This window comes from Rhagoletis pomonella, unplaced genomic scaffold (genome assembly GCF_013731165.1).
Source record: "Rhagoletis pomonella isolate Grant_MI unplaced genomic scaffold, Rhpom_1.0 Rhpom_scaffold_00014, whole genome shotgun sequence".
Classification (NCBI taxonomy): Eukaryota; Metazoa; Arthropoda; class Insecta; order Diptera; family Tephritidae; genus Rhagoletis; species Rhagoletis pomonella.
The window spans coordinates 11483269-11503404 of record NW_023458568.1 but is presented as its reverse complement, the minus strand read 5'-3'; the positions used below and the strand labels follow the sequence as shown (position 1 = coordinate 11503404).

Genomic DNA, 20136 nt, shown 5'->3' with positions numbered 1-20136 from the left:
AAGTATATTGTAAATGAAATTGTATCAAACTAGTACAATTGTACCAAAAATGCCAACACTGTTCTGTATACATACTTTTTTTTCTTTTTTAATTTTTTACTCTTATTTTATCTTTCAGCTTCGCTAAAAGCACTTCTACCAACGCTTGGCTTACCAAATTTACGCCAATTGATAAAATTTTGCGATTTAAATTCATTTTCAATAATGTAAATAACGATTCGTGTTGAATCCAAAATCGCCTCGTCTGAATAGGGATGGCAACTTTTTCACTTTCAACTTCTCATTCAACTACGTATTCAACTTTTGTTGCCTGTAAAATCGCCACGTGCGAATGCCCTATTAGTTTCGACTTAGTTGCTGGACTATGAATACGCGCCAGAGAAACGAGTGCGAACAAGACTAACATTAGAAGGCCTGCGCACACAAGAACAAATACAAGACGCAATGAATTTCAAAGAAGATGTAGATAGCATAAATTGCGCATACAGCAATAAGGTGCAATAGAAAAACAGATGGACGATGGTGCAGAAGTGAATGTAGTGAAGCGATTATTGTGATGTTTTGTTTATTTTGTTCTTATTAATTTAAATGTAAGTGGTGTGATTTCTATCTATGTATCAGAGCTGTAAAATGATTGAATCAGTAGGATCTGCATTCACTTGGCACTCGTTTCAAAATTTTGATTGTTTGGCTGTATAAAAAAACCCCATTCCGGAGTGGCTTAAATTATTTCGAAACAAAAACAAACGTAATGTGTTGTTGAATGGCAGAGTTCCATTCAGTATAGAATGTGAATGTAACAAAAGTATTCGCAATCATCGTGATTGTAAATTTTGGTTGAATGCAAACAGTTTTGATCATTCAGTACTACACTGAAAATATATGCCTTGAAGAAAATATTTATAGGAGAAAATAGTCGTTTTACTTCTGCTTTTCTACTACTGCTACAATTTGGTAAAGCATTACTTAAGACCAGAAGTACGTACCAGCTTTGGATATTCTGTTAATGCTGTTTAAAACCAACTGCATGTTTTTGAAGAAAACTTGCGGTCAGTTTTATTTAACGAACTAAATTTTTATTTGTACAAAGAGATATTTTTATTTCTCAATACCAGGCGCTCATACATATGAAGTAGCAAGCTTTCTAAATGTATAACAGGCTAACCTAATATTCGCGGCTTGCGTTTTGGTACGCACGCCGTCGAATTTGTTTTTTTGCGTCACCCGAAATTGGCTTGCGTGCGTTTGCATTTGATTTCATTGAGCGAAACGTCAAATCAAAATGTCACGCAGAACAAAAATTGGAAATTGAGTTAGCTTCATACGCACGCCGTTCAATTTCGGTTGGTCCCATACAAGTTGTATGTGCATGAGAAATTTTTGACAGTAAATTGGCGGCGTGCGTGAATATTAGTTTAGCCTGTAAATTTGTTTGTAGAACTTTTAAATAAATTTTTTTTGTAGAAGCCTTTGAACTGTACAAAGTAGAATTTTGGAAATTTAAAAATTTATACAAACAATTTTGAAATAGAAAACTTGTTACTTCACATGCATGAGCGCCTGGTATTGGGAAATGAGAATATCGTTCTTTACAAATAAATACTGATCATAAAGGGTGGCCGCGCGAAAATGGGCACATATGTATTTTAAAAAGGACATTATATGTATGTGGATAAACCATGGACTGAATAATAAAAGCTGCTCTCATTTGATGTTTTTTATGCTTGATTATTTCATGTTCTGCAGATTTTCCAATCTTTAAAAGAAAAAAATTATAGATACTAATTGTCTTGGAACATTTTGCACTCAGTTTTTAAACAACCAAAACTATAAATTTGTACAATATGTTCATGTGAATCAAGCTGCGTTTCATGCGTGGAGGAGTCCAAGCACAACCATTCATTCGTAGGACATGGCTTAGCCCACGTGGCCGCTGTGCATTGATACGCGACACTATGTCAATATCGTTTTAAAGTTCATACACCTCATTATTCCATCATCTAAACTTACATACTTTTCTTAGTGTATAAAATTTGATTGGAACTGAATTAGTGAATGCACACAGAGCAAAGTGTTCATTCATCTGGAAGCTAATTCAGTATTGAATTCTGTTTACTTCAGCATTCTCACTTTTTCATTCAGGTATTTACTACCTTACTGTGTGAAATCAATTTTTTTTGAATGATTGTAGATTGAACAAGTAAGATAGTCTAAGTTCGGGCGGAGCCGAACATTAAATACCCGGCGCAAGTATTAAATATATGTTTTTTCACCTTTCCGAAACCTTCCGCTAGATGGTAAGCCGGGGTGTGTATCAATTTTGAGTATGGCTGACTTCCAAAACGTATCAATACAATGTTTGGAAACTGTTACACTGCGGCATTCAAACTGTTTTCATATGCAGAGTTGCGACACATTGCAACAATATACATTGCATATTTTAAATATTCAATATAGCAATGAACATTTTCTCTGAATTGTCCATTTCTAAAACACCAATGGTAACCAATAAAAAACGAAGCATCAACTTTGTTTCTGATGCGCTGATTGCTCTAGCGCTGCGTTTCGATAACTTTTCGGATGCGTTTTGGAACAGTATACGTTGTCAATATTTTGTAGTTCGATGTTATGGAACCTTATACATTGTACGTATGCAAAGCAATTGACGTTTTGGAAGTCAGCCTATATAAGCGTCCTTCAATTTCGAAATCTTGAAGTTTCAAGCATTTCTGAAATTTACTATTATGTGAGAAGCGGCCGTTATTTTAGTCCGATTTCAAAAATTTGCATCGTTTTGCTTATATGTTGCAAGCACAATAACCACACCGAGTTTGGTACAAATTAGAAGAACGGTTACCGATATACATATATGTGATCATAAGTGGGCGGTGCCACGCCCATTTTCCAAAATTTTACCATAAACGTATTTCTTGGTAAAGAATTGTTGCAAGCATCAATTTTGAATAAATTAGCTTCAATATTTACTGATTTATCGAAGATTTTGTATTTCTCTAAATTACCGTTATATGGGATGTGGGCGTGGTTATTGTCCGATCTTAAAAAGTTTCGGCGATTTTTTATGTTGTACCAAGGCCAACAACTGTGCCAAGTTTGGAAGAAATTGGTGCAGCGGTTACCAAGATATACACATGTAACCATAAGTGGGCGTGGCTACGCCCATTTTTCAAAAATTTATAATATTCTTATTTTTCGTCTAAAAATTATTGTAAATATCAATTTTGAGTGAATTATCTTCAGTAGTTACTAAACTATCGCAGTTTTCGTATTTCTGGAAATTACCGTTATATGGGAAGTGGGCGTGGTTAAAGTCCGATTTCGCCCATTTTCAATACCAACCTACCTTGGATTAAGGGAAACCTAGATACCAAATTTCGTTGAGATATCTCAATTTTTGCTCGAGTTATCGTGTACACGGACGGACGGACAGACGGACAGACGGACGGACAGACAGACATGGCTTAATCGATTTCTTTTTTCTTGCTGATCATTTATGTATACATTTGTCTATGTCTATCTCGATTCGTTTTGGCTGTTACAAACAACCGTTATGAGAACAAAATTAATATACCCTTGTGCACAAGTGCGCTCGGGTATAAAAAAATATAAGCCACACTACCAGACCGAAGGAAAATGAATGAAATCCTACTTGTAAATATTTCATGATTAAAATTTTAAATGATTTCACAGTTTTACAGCTCTTATATGTATATATGTACTTTGTTAACTATGTTATATGTATGTATGTATGTACGCATATTATTAATTGTGATTTGAAACCTAATTGTTTGTGTTTCTATGTTTTGTTCCGAATAAATAGACTCCCTGATAAAGGCGGAAAAGACGCCGAAACGTGTGGAGGATAAAAGAAAACTTTGTTTTGCTTTTTATTTAACCGGCCTTAAAGCTCCATAAATCAGTTTATACAAGCATTTATTTTGTCTAAAACTGGATCAACTCTTTACAAAAGTTTCCCGTTTCTTGGTTTTAAGTTCAGTTCGTGGTATTATGAGCAGTTTTATAAATACAAGAAATGGATTTCGACAAAAACAAAGCAAAAATCAATTAAACATATTTTCCCATAAATTTTATTCGATATAAAAACAAACATTTAACTTTAATGAACTAAATTTCACTTAGGGGCATTATTAAGAGCTGGATAATAAGCTTCACTTTGGAAGCCTCCACTTCGACACTTCATCTTGTACAGGGTTTACATATAAGTAGATTACCTCACTCCCTAATCTGTAATTAGAAATAGAGATTAGCCATACAAAGCTCGCCCCTCTTTAATTTGTAATTATAAAATAATGTCAAAAACTTTTAAATGCACCGAAATTGACTAATATTTCCACAAAATTCACAGTTTTTCACATTTTCCATATTCTTATTGTAAATTTTATGTTTTTAAAATTCAGCACAATTAAAACACGTTTCCTATCGCAAAAATGGATACTAAGAAAATTGGCTCTTCTGACATTTTCTTGTAACAACCAAAAAGTGTCAAGCGATCACTGGTTGACGTTTTTACAGGAAAAATGCTATTTTTGTTGCCGTACTTTTTGTTGTTACTCACTTCAGAGAGTAATTTTGTTTTTTGATATTTTTACAGGATTTTAGACGAAAAGTATTGGATCGGCAGCCGGATTCCAACCTCCGCTATCGCCAATTTCAATCACCAAAAATCTCCAAAATAATAGCAGGCGCGCCTAACGACATGCAACATCTAGTTAAACGCTCATCATACTGTCACATTTGGCTGATTACACTTTGCATCTGTTACTTTTCCATGTTGTATATTTTCAGGCCCCTCTGTTTTTCATTTAGAGAATTTTGGCGACGAAAATTTAGCGTAGCGATTGTCAGAATTCCCTACAGAGCTATTCTATCATTCTTGGCAAATAACTTGGAACGGTTTGCCTTGGAATGGTTTAAAAAAAATCTATTTCCGCCATCGGATCCTTAACAAGATAAAGCAAAAAAATATATATATGAATTTAGCGAAATTATAGGAATGAGAGAATTATGTAACAAGTCCAATAACAAAATAGGTAGCATAGGGTCGCATTTATCTTGCTACGCTGTCCATGTGTTTTGTTGTGTGTTTGCAAGTTATGCAATCTGTGCAACGTACAACGGTTTTGCAAGATTTCGAGAATATCCCTATTGTGATTTTGGATTTGGTATAAATAATAATAATAGAATGGCGCTTACACATATGTTAGTGTTTGGCCGAGCTTTTCCTCCGATTTGTGGCGTGTGCCTTGATGTTGTCACACGAAGAGGAGGGACCTACAGTTTTACGCCGACTCCAAACGGCGATTGTATTTTAATGAGAAGCTGTTTTCATGGCTTTGACCAGGGCTTGAACCCAGGCGCTGCGGAATGGAAGCGCGCACTACCTACCATTACACCACAGCGGCTGCCTCGCGATCGTATTGGTGGATTTAAAAATATTGATTGATCGTGGGTGTGTGCTACACATTTAGCTGGTTGGCTTATTGACCGAAATGAAAATTTTTCATGCGCAAATGCAGTCAATATATCTTTATTTTGTTTATAGGCCGTTGTATTTTTCAGTATTAACGAATTCTATAAAAAAATTTAAGTTTAGTTTTATGCACACGTGGGTTACGACTCTCGGTTACTCAGCTGTAATTGAAATAGCGAGTTGAAATATAATCACTTAAAAGCACTATTAATAAAGTACAAATTAACTTTCAAGTATTTTTATCATATATGTAATACTTCTATATTGGCAGTAAGCTAATTTCTCAATGTGTAAGCATTCCGAAATCAAAACGAGACAGTCTAGTACTGTTTTTGTCAATGTATTGTGTACTTGAGTGACGTTTTTGTATATGTGTTGTGTACATGTTTATTTATAAACGTATGTGTTGCTTTTCTTTCGTACGTATTTATTGATATATCTGTACTGTAGTGTTTTCGGACGGTACTAGCTCTTACTGCCAATATAGGAGTATTACATATATGATTTTTATCAATATCATTATGGGTCTTCACACCGAGCTCGGCATTCGGTAACTCGGTGTCCGGTAATTTTTTCTAATGTATTACCGAGTACCAAGCTTCGGTGTGAAGACCCATATTATAATATTAACACTTTGTCCATACAAAATGCTTATAGAACACACCGAATGTCCTTTTCTGTATTAACAACCGAAAGGCATAAAGCCTGATATACAGTTCAATACGAGCATGAGCGTGAGCTTTTTATTTTGACTAACCTAACTTTTTGCATTAGTTGATACAAAAAGGGATAGAGAATTAAAATATCTTTCGGAATTATAGAATAAAAACTAATTTAAAATGCATAATATGCCTTTTTTCGAGCTCACACTCAACTGTGTGCGTACGCAAAGAGTTCGCATGTGAACGGCAAGTTTTGACAGATGTGTGTGAATGGAATTCTTTGCCATTGCGAAACATGGTGTAATGAACTGAAGGTGGCGCATTCCCGAAACCGCTACTTTGGTTTTGCCGACTTTGACGTTTATGGCAATACGTAAACAAACTTTTTGTTTATAAACAAGGGCAAACGTATTGCAAACGTATTGTGTATTTTCAAGTGAAAAATCGAAGTAATTCGTGCGTTCTGAAGTAAAAAACATTTTATTTGTAATAAAAACTTTATAAAAATGTCGTGTCGTGTGTTGAATTGCAGCAGCCGTAGGGGTAAAGGCCCTAAATGCAGTTTTTTTTTTTGTTTCCCCGCGACGACGCCTTGGCCAGAAAGTGGGTAGAGTTCTGCCGGCAGGAGAAGCCATACAATTTAGACACCAGCGTAATATGCATGAAGCACTTTACGGATAAGGATTACATGAGTAACTATCATTTATTTTCATTACTTATATATGTCGATATCTAATAAAAGTCTTAGGAACTGCTAGTCGACCATCGCTTCGCCGCGACGCCATGCCAACCATTTTTGAGTGGGAAATAGATCCTGCTCCGGTGTGTGAGTCACAAAATGACAGCGTTGAGGAGATCATTGAGCTACAAAATTGCGAAGGTAGCAAATATTATACTATAAGTATTATATTATTAATGTCAGTGGTTTATTAGTTGGTTTAAATGAAGGCGATAAAGTATATCGGACCAGGGACGGTACTCTTGATGCTTCGACGTCACCTATCCGTAACTGTGTTTACTATGATAGTGATCTTCAGGAAGTGGAAGTGTTGAAAGTGGAAGTGTACGTTAATAAGTAACAGATCTTTATGTGTAAATGTAATAATATCTTATATATCTCTTATTTGAAGTGAGACATTCAAGCGCGAAAATGCACACCTCAAAAAGGAAACCGAAAAGCAGTGCACCGAGCTCGCTACATTGAAGCGGGAGTCCGACCTGCAATTGAAGAGACATGCATGGAAAATGGAGTCACTGCAAAAACGTTTGGATGAAATGGCTGCCCAAATGAAAAATGTGGAAGATGCACTAGCTTCCATCTTCACTAAAGGGCAGATAGCGAAGCTGAAGTCTGGGTCGAAGCGACGAAAATGGGCGGAAGAGGATATTGCGAAGTCAATATCGTTGTATGTTGCCAGTCCTAAAGCATACAAGTTGCTATATAAGCAATGCCTTCCACTCCCATCGGTCCGCACACTTCAAAGTTGGGCACAAAAACTGGACATTTCGCGCGGACTTATAACCCCAGTCTTCCGGTTATTGGCCGCCGCTACCCACATGAACGAGGCACAGAAGCTATGCGTGTTGAGTTTCGACGAAATGAAAGTAAGACAATCTTACTGTTACGATGTTTCGTCGGACTCAACATTAGCCCCCGTCAACTACGTACAGGTAGCGATGTTAAGAGGTAAACATTACAATCAAGATTTTATAGAATATCAAACCTTTATTAAGGCCTTTTATATTTCAGGTCTCATGGCAAAGTGGAAACAGCCAATCTTTTATGACTTCGACTGCAAAATGACTTCCATTTTGCTTCGAAGCATGTTGCAGAAGTCAAAAGATTGCGGCTATAACGCAGTGGCTGTCGTATGCGATCTTGGAGGTACCAATAGGGCCCTATTTAATGATCTAGGCGTAACTGAAGACCAGCCGTGGTAAATAATCACAATTAAACTTATTGATTTCAGTTCTTATAATACTTCTCATTTCCATAGGTTTATTTTCAATGACCAAAGGATTTACGTTTTCGCTGACGTGCCACACTTGCTAAAACTTTTGATCAAGGTTTCCTAATTAATGGGAAACCTGTGAAAAAGGAAATAGTTTTGGAGTTATTGTCAATTACAAGCACGGACTTGACAATAACTCATAAGATTTCTGCAAGTAACTTGACCGTGGCTGGAGCTCACCGCCAAAAGGTCAAGACGGCAGCGAAACTATTTTCGCATACTGTGGCGCAGGCCATAACAAGGGCAGCAAGTCTGGGTCATTTGCAGAACCAAAACTGGACCGAATGCTTCCAGTTATTCAAAATAGTATGTGTTATTATATTATATTATGAAATTGATATATTATATATTTTACTATATTACATATCGTTATCTTAATTCACAAAGGCTCGAACCAACAGTTTTTCGTACTAAAATATAGCTTAAATAAAAATTTCAAAGTGTTAGTACCAAAAGCAACGGAGTCACATGCCCCTTTTTCAAAAGCTCTACCTATTTTCGATACTATTTTTATAATGTTTATTGCTTCTGCTATAAAATATAATTATTTTTTTGTTTAGGGCCTTTGTGAATTAAGGTTACGATATATTTAAACCGCAATATTAAAACTCATGTTCAAATTATACACCTTAGACAAATGACTGGTTTGACGTTCTAAACGTCAGGGTGCCTCACGCCGACTCCAGGAAGCGGTGTCTTGCTTACGGTTTAGCGATCGAGGAGCAAAACAAGATCCTAGACGAGATGACCGACCTAGTCAAAAATATGAGGGTGCTTGGCAAATTTAGTCTGCTGCCATTCCAAAAAGGTAAACTAATATATATGGTTATCTCAAGAATAACATTAAATGTTTGTTATTTATTCTTACTATATCCCTAGGAATCATTCAAAGTAATACGCCGTTGAAGTTGTTATTCGAGGACATTAAAGCTCGCTTTAATGTCAAGTATGGCTTGACGTATCGGCTAAACCAAGACGTACTCGAAAATTTCTTCGGCATTATTCGGTCAAAAGGCGGGTTACATTATCACCCTGACCAACAGGAATTCAAGTACCGTCTGCGACTATACCTGCTAGGACACAACAAGGGCGTATTATCCGATTCTGCTAATGTAGAAGAGGATGATACGCCTGACATAGAAATCACGCAGCCTCCGCTTACAAGTAATTCAAAATAATTTTTTATCTATTTCATTCGGCTTAAATATAAAAATATATTTTATTAATAATCGCACATATATATTTCACCATATTTACAGGTATTTTGCTGAAAAACTTAAGCTCTAATGCAGAACTGTGGCCGGCTGAAGAAGCGGAATTCGAGGATTTGGAGCTAGACGGACTCGAGCATTTAGCGGGATATATTTGCCACAAGCTGCAGGATGACATTCCCAGCACGTCGTTCAGGAGCAATGACGACCATTCATTCTCCTGGGCGGATCACCTTAATGAGGGTGGGTTATCCCTACCAAGCTCCTCTATGATGGTCCATATGCGAAGTCTTGAGTCAGTCTTTAAGGCATTGAACGAAGACGGCTTGCTCATTACAAATGATTTTGTAAAAACTCACATTGAGCATGCTGCAACAATTCAATGCGACATTAAAGTAAAAAAATTATTTTTCAGGGCAAGAATGTTCTTCAAAATACGAAAATTAAATAAAGAACTCGTTGAAAATGCCCACAAAAGAAAAAGAAAAGCCAAAAAAACTCTGACCTAGATCGATCCATATGGTACCATTATAGAACCGTAAGTATTGCATAAAATACCAAACATGTGGTAAGTTTTGAACTAAAGCGTTTTTAAATTTGTAGAAATTAACCGTTCTTTACTTGCAGCATGAATCAATGTCCGCATTTCACACACATGATCTCAGTATTTCAGACTCCTAAAATTAAAATACTTGCATGCTACGTAAGTCCCTAGTTTTAAAAAATCATCAAGCGTCTTTTATACAAATATAAACTTATTTATTTGCAGGCAAGTAATATGATTTATCCAAATGCCCTTTTCAGGGCCGCCAATTAATTAACAAAGAGATTAAAATTTTATGCTTAGATAAATACATATATACCAATCAACAAGAGGCCCTTTTCAGGGCCGCAATTAAGTTGACAAAGAGATTAAAATTGTATATCCTATATATATTTATGTTCTTAACGCATATATGTATGCATGTATCTTTTTATAATTGTCATTTAAATTGTATATTTTTTTACTTAGATTTAAAAGCAATTACTTGGTTTTACACATCATTTTGCTTCGTTATTGTTAAACTTAACTAAGTGGATCAATGAAAATATAATATACTGCAAATATATGTATATAATATACTGCAAAATAAAGACTATAGTAGTAAAAATTTCAAATCCAATAAATGTTTATTAAAACTATACCTCATTGCACTAGCTTCCAAAAACAGAGAAGAAAAATAACTATGACGTACTGAGCTCTGGTTGTTGATGCAAGACTATTTTGCTGAGACTGACGCGACACACACCAATACACCAGGTTGGTTTGCACTAGTTGGTGTCGGCTGGTTTACAGAAAAACTATTAAACTCCAGGTTGATTTTCGGCGCCGATGAAGCAACTGAGCCGAAGATATCATCAAGGTTGGCATTTGAAGTTGGTTGTACATTAATTTCTAAAATAGAAATGTAGGTCTCAATTCAGAACTTAGCAAATATTAATTTGGATGGCCGCCTAAAAGTCTAAGACTTTTTTGAATCTACCGAATCCTTACCTAAAATATCAATGCCAGATGAATTATCATCCCCGAATGCTCCAAGCAAATCGAAACTAGCGTCACTCGTTGTGGCTTGTGGATCTTGCACCGGCAGCTGGGGTTGGGGCTGGTTTAAATTGAGCATGTATATTGGTGGTGATGGTTGAGGTTGGATTCGAGGTACATCCTCTTGCTTTATTTCGGTAGCATCTGGTAAAATAGGCGTTATCTACGGAAGCAGCTGACCTAACAGGCGTAGGTTTGTTGATGGAACTAGGTTTTGTCACTGTTGTAAGGAAAATAAATAAATAATTGAAATGGGCGGAAATACTATAGGGACTTGCCGAAATTATCCACCATTTCCTCGAATTCTAATTGCGAACTAAATATATGTTGTACGTTTCTTATGGGCTTTGCTGGTAACCAAGGAGGATTCCTACTCGGCGGAAATTCGTTATCCGTGAAACTCAACGACAGCGAAACCTAAAAGTCATGAGGAACCTGATCGGCATCCGGTAAATCATCGAGATCATTCGAGGAAAATGTTATCAATGTTTCTTGTTCCGGTATGAAGCCCGTGTTGATTTGGAATTGACAAATCTTTAAACTCTGGGGACGTACCATGCCTTTAAGTGCATTCCGCGCATGATAAAGCACCACTTCATTTATGGAAAATATGGAAATTAAGCTGCATCACCACCGGCATGCTTGCCGCGACTTATTTTTTCCAAACCCTGTAAGCAAAGTTTATATTAATACGACACAAATTTGTTATTACTGCCACGCACTCACCAAATTAAATGATTCCACAAGCACAGTGCATGATTTACAAGGCGGCAACTTAGTTGATTTTTCCTTTTGGTCCTTTGGAGATTTGTCAAAAGCTTCCACAGCTTCACAGTTCTCAAACAGCAACACCAGCCCACATACAATTGAAAGCACCACTTTTAAACACGACATGTTAAGTTGAAAACGTTGAAATACCACAATTTACAAATTAAAATCGAAGGTAAGCAAGCATCGACCACTTTCTGCAGGAAAACATGCGCTGCGACAAGATATTATCACTTTTCCGGCACCTGCAATACAAACACAAAATTCTTTCTATTCTTTTGAACACATTTCAAGAGTGGTTGTATAATTTTTGTTAACGTTGTGCTTAATTTGCTATAAGATGGCTTGAAAAATTGGTGAATTGTGAAGAAAACACGTTTTCTCATTGCAAATTCACAACTGTCAACTCATTGTTCTTCGCCAAATTCTTTGTTTACCCGTTGCCGCAAATGTCATTCTGCGGGAATGCGCAATCTTGTATTCTATCGTTCTTGGTGTTAGACAGCGTTTGTCCGCGAACAATAATAAACCTTTATAGAACGTGGTGCGTCTGAGAGACAGGCTTGGGACAAGGGAGCAGTATATTCGGTTTGCAGAGGAGACATAAAACGCCGTTGATATTTAAAGTCTCACAGTATAATAAAATGGGATTTTTATGTGTTGCAAAGAAAATTGCAAAAATAAGTCTCGCGTGTCTAGAGCCACAGGGACGTGGTTTGAAAATGCGAAGCTTACTACCTAATGTTTTGTTACGCCCATCGCATGTCCAATGAAATTGTACAATGCGAAGACTTTGTTAAAGATGACACTACCATATCATCAAAGCCATTGCCGACTGGTATAGCTACTGCAGGGATGCGGGGGTAATATACCAATTGGACCATCAAGAATTTCATGGAAAAATTGGTGGCTCAAGGAAAAAGTACAAATCTTTGCTTATATTTAACATATGTATATATTTTCGGCCGCTGTGGTGTAGTTTTAAGCAGTGCGTTCTTCCACTCCGCAGGGCCTGGGTTCAAAAAGATATTTTCCTAACAGCGGGCGCCCCTCGGCAGGGAATGGCAAACCTCCGAGTGTATTTCTGCCATGAAAAACAGCTTCTCATAAAAGAAACAATCGCCGTCCGGAGGCGGCGTGAAACTGTAGGTCCCTCCCCTTTGTGTGACAACATCAAGGCGCACACCACAAATCGGAGGGAAAAGCTCGGCGAAGCACTAACATTTGGGTAAGCGCTAATCTATTATTATATATTTCCTTTCATATTAGGGAGGAGAGTCGAAGGCCATTGGGTGTTGGAAATGATAGAAGGCGGTATGGGGGATCTCCAAAGAAAAAATTGACCCATTTATGGCTTTACTTGAAGCTGTAAAATATTTGTACAAGGTAGAATAAAAAGATGTCTAATACACTCAAAATATTCCTTTCATTCACTTAATTTATCTTTTTAAATCTATAGGTGCATATAAGCACATATTTCACTTTTCTCCAGCAGTCGTTTGCTTACTTACTACTTGTTTGCTTCTTTCTTTTCATTCGTTTGCTACATTCTTTAAGGTTAGTATGGAGCTCTCAAGAAAACGGTCAAGATAAAATGCCATTATTTCGCGTGTGTGTCCAAGGAATTTTGCCATCTGATACTTCTCAGCCTGTTGCCTCACTCTTTCCGCAAGAATATTGAAAATAACTTTAGAAACCCGTAGTAGAAGACAACAAATTTCTTAAGACCTGCGTACTGCTTTAAGAAAATTTGACCCAAGAAAATTTCTCGGCCATTTCTTGTACATCATTTTATATGGAGTTTTGGCTTTTCTTGAGAGCTGCATACTGGCCATTACTTCGTACATTTGACAGTTCAACATAACAATTTTTGCTTCTATGAGATATGGTGGTGTTATAATTTATATTTTATTCCAAAATAATAAATTTAACAACTAAATTACAAAGTTCTGGCAGGAGTGCAAGAGATTTATAGAGTTTTCTGTGTTTCAGTGTTTTAATTAGCGTGAAAGAAACATAAACGCCATTGTTTTTTATCATTTTTCTAGGGGCTCCCTGGAGTCCTATAGGCGGCCTAGGGGGTTGAGGTGGTGTCATTGGAAACGGTGGTCCATGCCCTCTCTAAAGGGTTGGTGGTTGGTGCCACACCCCCTCCCCTCCGCCCACCACGCCTACAAAGATCGGCCGTAAAGGAAAGTTTCCCCCATTTACTATTTATCGCGTCAGTTTTTAGAAGATGGTTAGTATTGCAATCCATATTTATTTATTTCAAATCTAGAAATCTTGTTATATGATTCTACCAGCACTACACTATCGATTTAAATATTCTGCCTTATCCTGAGTTTCGCCTGAAAAAAAAATTCACCCGAAAATTTGCCATCCGCCCATAGTAAAACCATGGAAACCAAAAGTGAAAAGTGAATCGGTTCGGTGAAAATGAAACTCATGATAAGGCTGATTACCTTCCATTATATAGTCACAAACAAAAATATATGAAATGTGAGATCGCGAGTGTGTCCTACACGCTCAATCAGCCTTATCATGAGTTTCATTTTCCCCGAAGCGGTTCACTTTTCACTCTTGGGTTCCATAGTTTTAGCATAAGCGGATGACAAATTTTCGGGTGAATTTTTTTTCAGGCGAAACTCAGGATAAGGCAGAATATCTTTTGACAGTGTTTCCATTCAATATTCCCGGCTACTCGTTCAAGAAATATTTAGGTGATTCCCTTAGGGCCGGTTGTTCAATGTTGATGTTTAACCGGCAAGTAGTGATAACCAGACATTTAACAACCGGCCCTTAAACTCGTAAAGTCTTAAACTATGTACGACGCATTTATGGGAACGCCCCCTTAGCGAAAATGAGTAGATAGGTGCAGTGTTGCTAGGTCTTCGGCATGAGAAAACGTCCCTCTTGGTATGAAAAAAACGTCATTTCCTACCCAAGAACGTCTTATTCAAATGAATGTACAAAAAATTTTTCTTATTAAACTTTTATTGTATACAAAGGTGCATATGTACGTAAGGTGTATTAAAATGTCGTTTTGGCAGAGCATATTTAAAATTCATTGTAAACTGGTTTGAGATCGTTAATATAAAAATCATTTTATACATACACTTGTGATCAGCTGATTAAGTCATCGCCATTTTGATCGATTTTTACTGTTTCTCTTTTGTTTATTTAGTGTTTATTATTTTTCCATAAAAGCCTAGCTCATTATATAACGAACAAAATATAAATCCACATTTCAAACTTTGTGCAAGCGCATTAAATTTCAGGGCAATAATTTGCAAGTTTGAATGGGCTAAATAATCGCGTTGATTTTCAATTTGTTTTTTCTTGTAGACATTTGGTAAGGGGGTCGGTTGTCGAAAATGCTAAATTACGTTTTGCTAAGAAGGAGTATAGCAATATTTCAGCCTTTTTTGCGTTCATTACATTTTCAATGAAGTCTTAAAAAGGTCGCCTACTTTTTTCTGACTTTTTATGCTGCTACAGCTTTTTTGATGCTTTTGCGAGCGTGCGTGTTGCAAGGTATCGGCTCTTCCTGATTTGGCTTTTAATGTGCAATTGCAAACATTACAAAAAGCCCCTTAACCTCAAGTGTTTACATAACCAGCCTTTGAACACGGGATCCTTAATCCAAGAATCCAAAAAAAAAATGCCCGTACGCTTGGTTTGCATCATATTTAAGTCATCTGTGTCCAAAAAATGAATATTAGTTGCGATCCCGTACGAGTCCGGACTAGTCAGAATCAGTCAGATTTTACTGGAAATCGATTGTAGCAAGCACGGATGTTAATCGCGCTGCTGTCAAAGCGACGCCAGCGCCAACGCAACGCCAAAGTTGTGTGTGGGGCCTTCATCTTTTCGATTGCGTCGTTCGTCAGTTGTTGCAAATATATAAAATTATAATTTCAATTCAGGATGTTGTGGAAATGGTCTTGGATTTGCAAATTTTATGCTCGCTGTCATGGCAAACGTGTACATTTTATTGTTGTGAATTTACAAATGCAACGAATATGCAAATGCAACAGCATACGCACAAGATCCTGGACAGCTCTTATGTGAAATATTTTTTTCTTTTTAATCAAATACGAGCAAGAAATATCTTTAATCATGCAATTATCGATATAAAATACCAGTTTATCTGTCGTTAGTATGTTAATTTGTGGACAAAGTATTTTCTGCCAAGCGTTCATTGTAGCTGCGCCAAAGCCAACGCGAAAGTTCTAGCCTTTTGTTTTTACTGACAGTACTTCTGTATCCCAATAGAGGTCTTCCCTAAGGATAAATCGATACCATCAAGGTATCAAATCAGTACTTGTACTTGTATCAAACAAGGTATCGATACCTACTCAGTATCGGAAAGGTATCGAGTACTTGTACATAGACTACGATTTCGCATATTTTTCAAAGTAATTGTATTGTTTTTTCACAAAAAATATGCATTTTTGAAAGATTATTTATCTTTTAATAATTTTTCAGAGAAAAATTTAAGACAACAATTACTTTTCCATAGTATTTGATTTCAAAAAATAATAGAATTCATTTTTACAAGATTAATAGAAAAAGTTTTTTCATATAAAATGAGTTTAACAAAATAACTCCTTTTTTGTTATATTTCCCAAAAACATCAACTTTTCCAAGTGTTTTCCTGAAAGGCGGTTTTGGGTTTTGCAGCAGCTGCTTCAAAAGATAGGTGCAATCCCGTATTCCTCGGACTCGGACTAGTAAAACTGTCAAAAAATAAAAATACGTTCAGAGCAAGAGAGTAACATTGAAAAGTACGGGATCGCTTTCTAGTAAAAAATGGTAACTTCTGTCAACTTCAACATAACCTCCAAATTTTGGTTGTAAATTTTTGCTTATTTTGTATGTAAACACACTCAGCTCACACATGTAAATAACCAAAAATACTTTCAAATTCATTAGAATCCACTTAAACAAGTAATTAAATACTTTTCAACATGAATTAGCAGAGTGCACTTTTCTTTTGTTTACAATTTGTTGCCAAACACACTACAGCTGATCGTTTGGCACATTTACCAGAATTTACCAGCAAAAAATTCTCGGACTAAAACTGGTAACTTCTGACAGAGAGAGAACCGTATTTACTCTCTTTTTTGTCCTCTCAATAGTCAGAGAACTATGAGCTCCAGCAGCGCGATTAACATCCGTGCTTGCTACAATGAACACTTAGCAGAGAATAATTTGGTCACTAAATTAACATACTTCTTCTTCTCCTTCTTATTTGGCGCTGTAACCGCATAAGCGATTTCCGCCGAGTTCAGCAAAGCACGCCAGTCGTTTCTCTTCTGTGCCAACTGACGCCAATTGGAAACGCCAAGTGAAGCCAAGTCCTTCTCCACCTGATCTTTCCATCGCAGTGGGGGCCTCCCTCCTCCTCTGCTACCACCAGCGGGTTCCGCCTCGCCGACGTACTTGAATAGCTAAGCTGGCAGACTATGAGCTCCTGCAGCTTTGTTGTTTTCAGCCGCGTTATTGCTATTCGTACCTCGTCATAGTTAGGCGGTGGAACGTCGACTCCGTCATCATCGACTGCGGGCTCGGGTTCTTTTTCTCCACAACTTTCCTACCTGCTGCTACTATTCAGTAGGGCGGAGAAGTGTTCCCTCCATAATTTAGGTACGCTCTGAACATCGGTTACTAGGTCGCCATTGTTGTTCTTACAGGAGTACGCCCTGGTCTTGAAACCTTCCGTAAGTCGCCTAACTCTTTGGTAGAATTTTCGGGCATTCTTCCTGTCGGCCAGCATTTCAAGCTCTTCGCACTCACGTATTTCGGCCTCTCTCTTCTTATTGCGGCAAATACGTCTCGCTTCCCACTTCAGATCCCTATAGCGGTCCCACATAGCGCGCGTTGCGCCCGATCTCTGTAGCTTCCTGACACTCCTCATCGTACCTCTCTCTCTCTGTGATTGCAGCTTTTCGACGTTAAGCTTTCTTGGCATATTTGGGCGCACATTTTTTGCTGCACAGAGGCGGGTGCGTATCTTGGCTACAACAAGATAGGGGTCAGAGTCGATGTTTGGCCCTCGGAGTGTACTTACGTCCAAAACGCTGGAAGCATGCCTTCCGTCTATCACAACATGATCGATTTGGTTTCTCGTTTTTCGATCCGGAGACAGCCACGTAGCTTGATGGATCTTTTTATGCTTGAACTTAAGTACTGCATACTACCATGTTTCGGACCCCGGCGAAGTCGATCAGCCTCAATCCGTTGTCGGACGTTTCGTCGTGGAGGCTGAATTTTCCGACGGTGGTTCCACAGATCCCTTCCTTGCCCACCCTGGCATTGAAGTCGCCAAGCACGATTTTGATATCATGGCGGGGGCAGCACTCGTACGTGCGCTCCAAGCGCTCGTAGAAGAGATCCTGGGATGCCTCATCCTTCTCTTCCGTCGGGGCATGGGCGCAGATGAGCGAGATGTTGAAGAATCTGGCTTTGATGTGGATTGTGGCTAGACGCTCGTTCACCGGGGTGAACGACAGTACTCGGCGACGGAGTCTCTCTCCCACCACAAATCCAACTCCGAATTTGCGCTCCTTTACATGGCAGCTGTAGTAGACGTCGCAAGGCCCCAGACATTGCTTGCCTTGCCCCATCCAACGCATTTCTTGGATGGCGGTGATGTTAGCTTTTGTCCTCACGAGGACATCAACCAGCCGGGCAGAGGCACCTTCTCAATTAAGGGTCCGGAAATTCCAGGTGCATTTGATTAAAAAGGAAAATTAAATCACATAATTTTGATTATTTAGCACAGCTGACGAACGACGCGCGCGAAAAGTTGAGAGTTGGCCTCTTTCTGCTCTGAGTTGGCATAGGCGTTGCCCAACTTTGGTTATGTGTAGACTTTCATGCACGTATTCATAGTCAGCTGTCGAAACGACGCCAACGCCAACGCAACGCCAAAGTTGTACGTAAGCAGGCCTTGAGAGTTGGCCATCTTTCAGGCGTTGTGTTGCCGTTAACGTTGCCAACTTTAAGCTATGTGGACGGGCCTTAATCGTCATGTAATCGTTGCATCATTATTGTGACGCTGAAGCAACTATGATTGGACTACCAATGAGCAGAAAGCCTTAGGGCCGTTTTCACCATCTCTGGTTAACATTAATCCCTAGTGAAACATCGTTACCGACGGTACTGCCTCCATTCAATTAACATTGGGTCGGTAACAATGTTTAACAAAAGAACTTAGATAACAAGAAGGGACAGCTCGTTATAATTGTAGCGAAAGTGAGTAACAGGGGCGTGCCATCTCTTTTCATCCAATTAAAAAACATACTAGAGCAAAAGAGAAGGAACGCCCCTGTTACTCACTTTCGCTACAATTATAACGAGTTGTCCCTTCTTGTTATCTACGTTCTTTGGTTTAACTGGGGATTAGTGTTAACCAGAGATGGTAAAAACGGCCCTTAGTGTAGTTTTTGTGCAGGATGTAGCGAACAGAAGGTGAGGCATTCCGCAGATCTCTGCTTTGGTTTTGCCGATTTTGACATTTCTCTTGTAAAAGCAAACGACGCAGCTAAATCTTTAAATGCACTGAAATTCAGTAATACTTTATTGTTGTAGCGGCTACAACAACAAGTAATACCTTCACTAAAATCACCGTAGTTTTTCACATTTTCTTTATTAACTGCTATTACAAATCATATACTTTCACAATTTAAAGCAATTTAGGGCCGGTTACTCAATGTCTGGTTAACACTAATCTGCGGTTAAACATCGTTATCGACGTCTTCGACTCCATGCATACAACAGGGAGTCGGTAACGTCTATAACTATGTTTCACCGGAGATTAGTGTTAACCAGACATTGAGTAACCGGCCCTAAAACACGTTTGCTATCGAAAAATGGAATATTAAGGCTTTCTGCACATTGGTCGTCCAATCATAGTTGCTTCATCGTCACAATCATGATGCTACGATTACATTACGACTACACTTTCGCACACTCGGTCGTGATATTTCAATTCATTTGGCGTCTAAAAATTCACTTGGAGTAGGTATTTTCTGTTTTTCTGGTTGATATTTTCGCGAAATATTTACAAAAACCTGCAATTTTTAAAATATAGACTTTGCTGCAACAATTCTAGACATCATTTTGCAGTAACATCTCTTCTTGTCTTTTCCTGAAATGTGTTTTGTGCATGCACACAGGGACTTTTTACAATTTCGTAATATTTTATAGCTAAAACGCTCACATTTATTGAATTTTGATGCAATTATCCACTTTTTAATAATTTCCAAAGATTTTATGCAAAAAATACTAATTTTTATGCAATTTTGATGCAAATATTAACTTTTTCACTAATTTTTCACCATAAAATGTAAACAAACAATGCGTGCACAACGATTAGCAAACGACA

At 37.8% G+C, this 20136-nt stretch overlaps 1 protein-coding gene across 1 annotated transcript; it reads left to right on the top strand.

Annotated features, from left to right (window-relative positions):
* The first annotated feature begins 9122 nt into the window (after positions 1–9122).
* LOC118749141 lies at positions 9123–10041 on the top strand. The gene is made up of 3 exons (XM_036483908.1): positions 9123–9129; positions 9198–9347; positions 9443–10041. The coding sequence occupies exons 1-3, from the start codon at positions 9123–9125 to the stop codon at positions 9901–9903; spliced, it is 618 nt and encodes a 205-aa protein (XP_036339801.1). The 3' UTR covers positions 9904–10041.
* The last annotated feature ends 10095 nt before the right edge of the window (positions 10042–20136 follow it).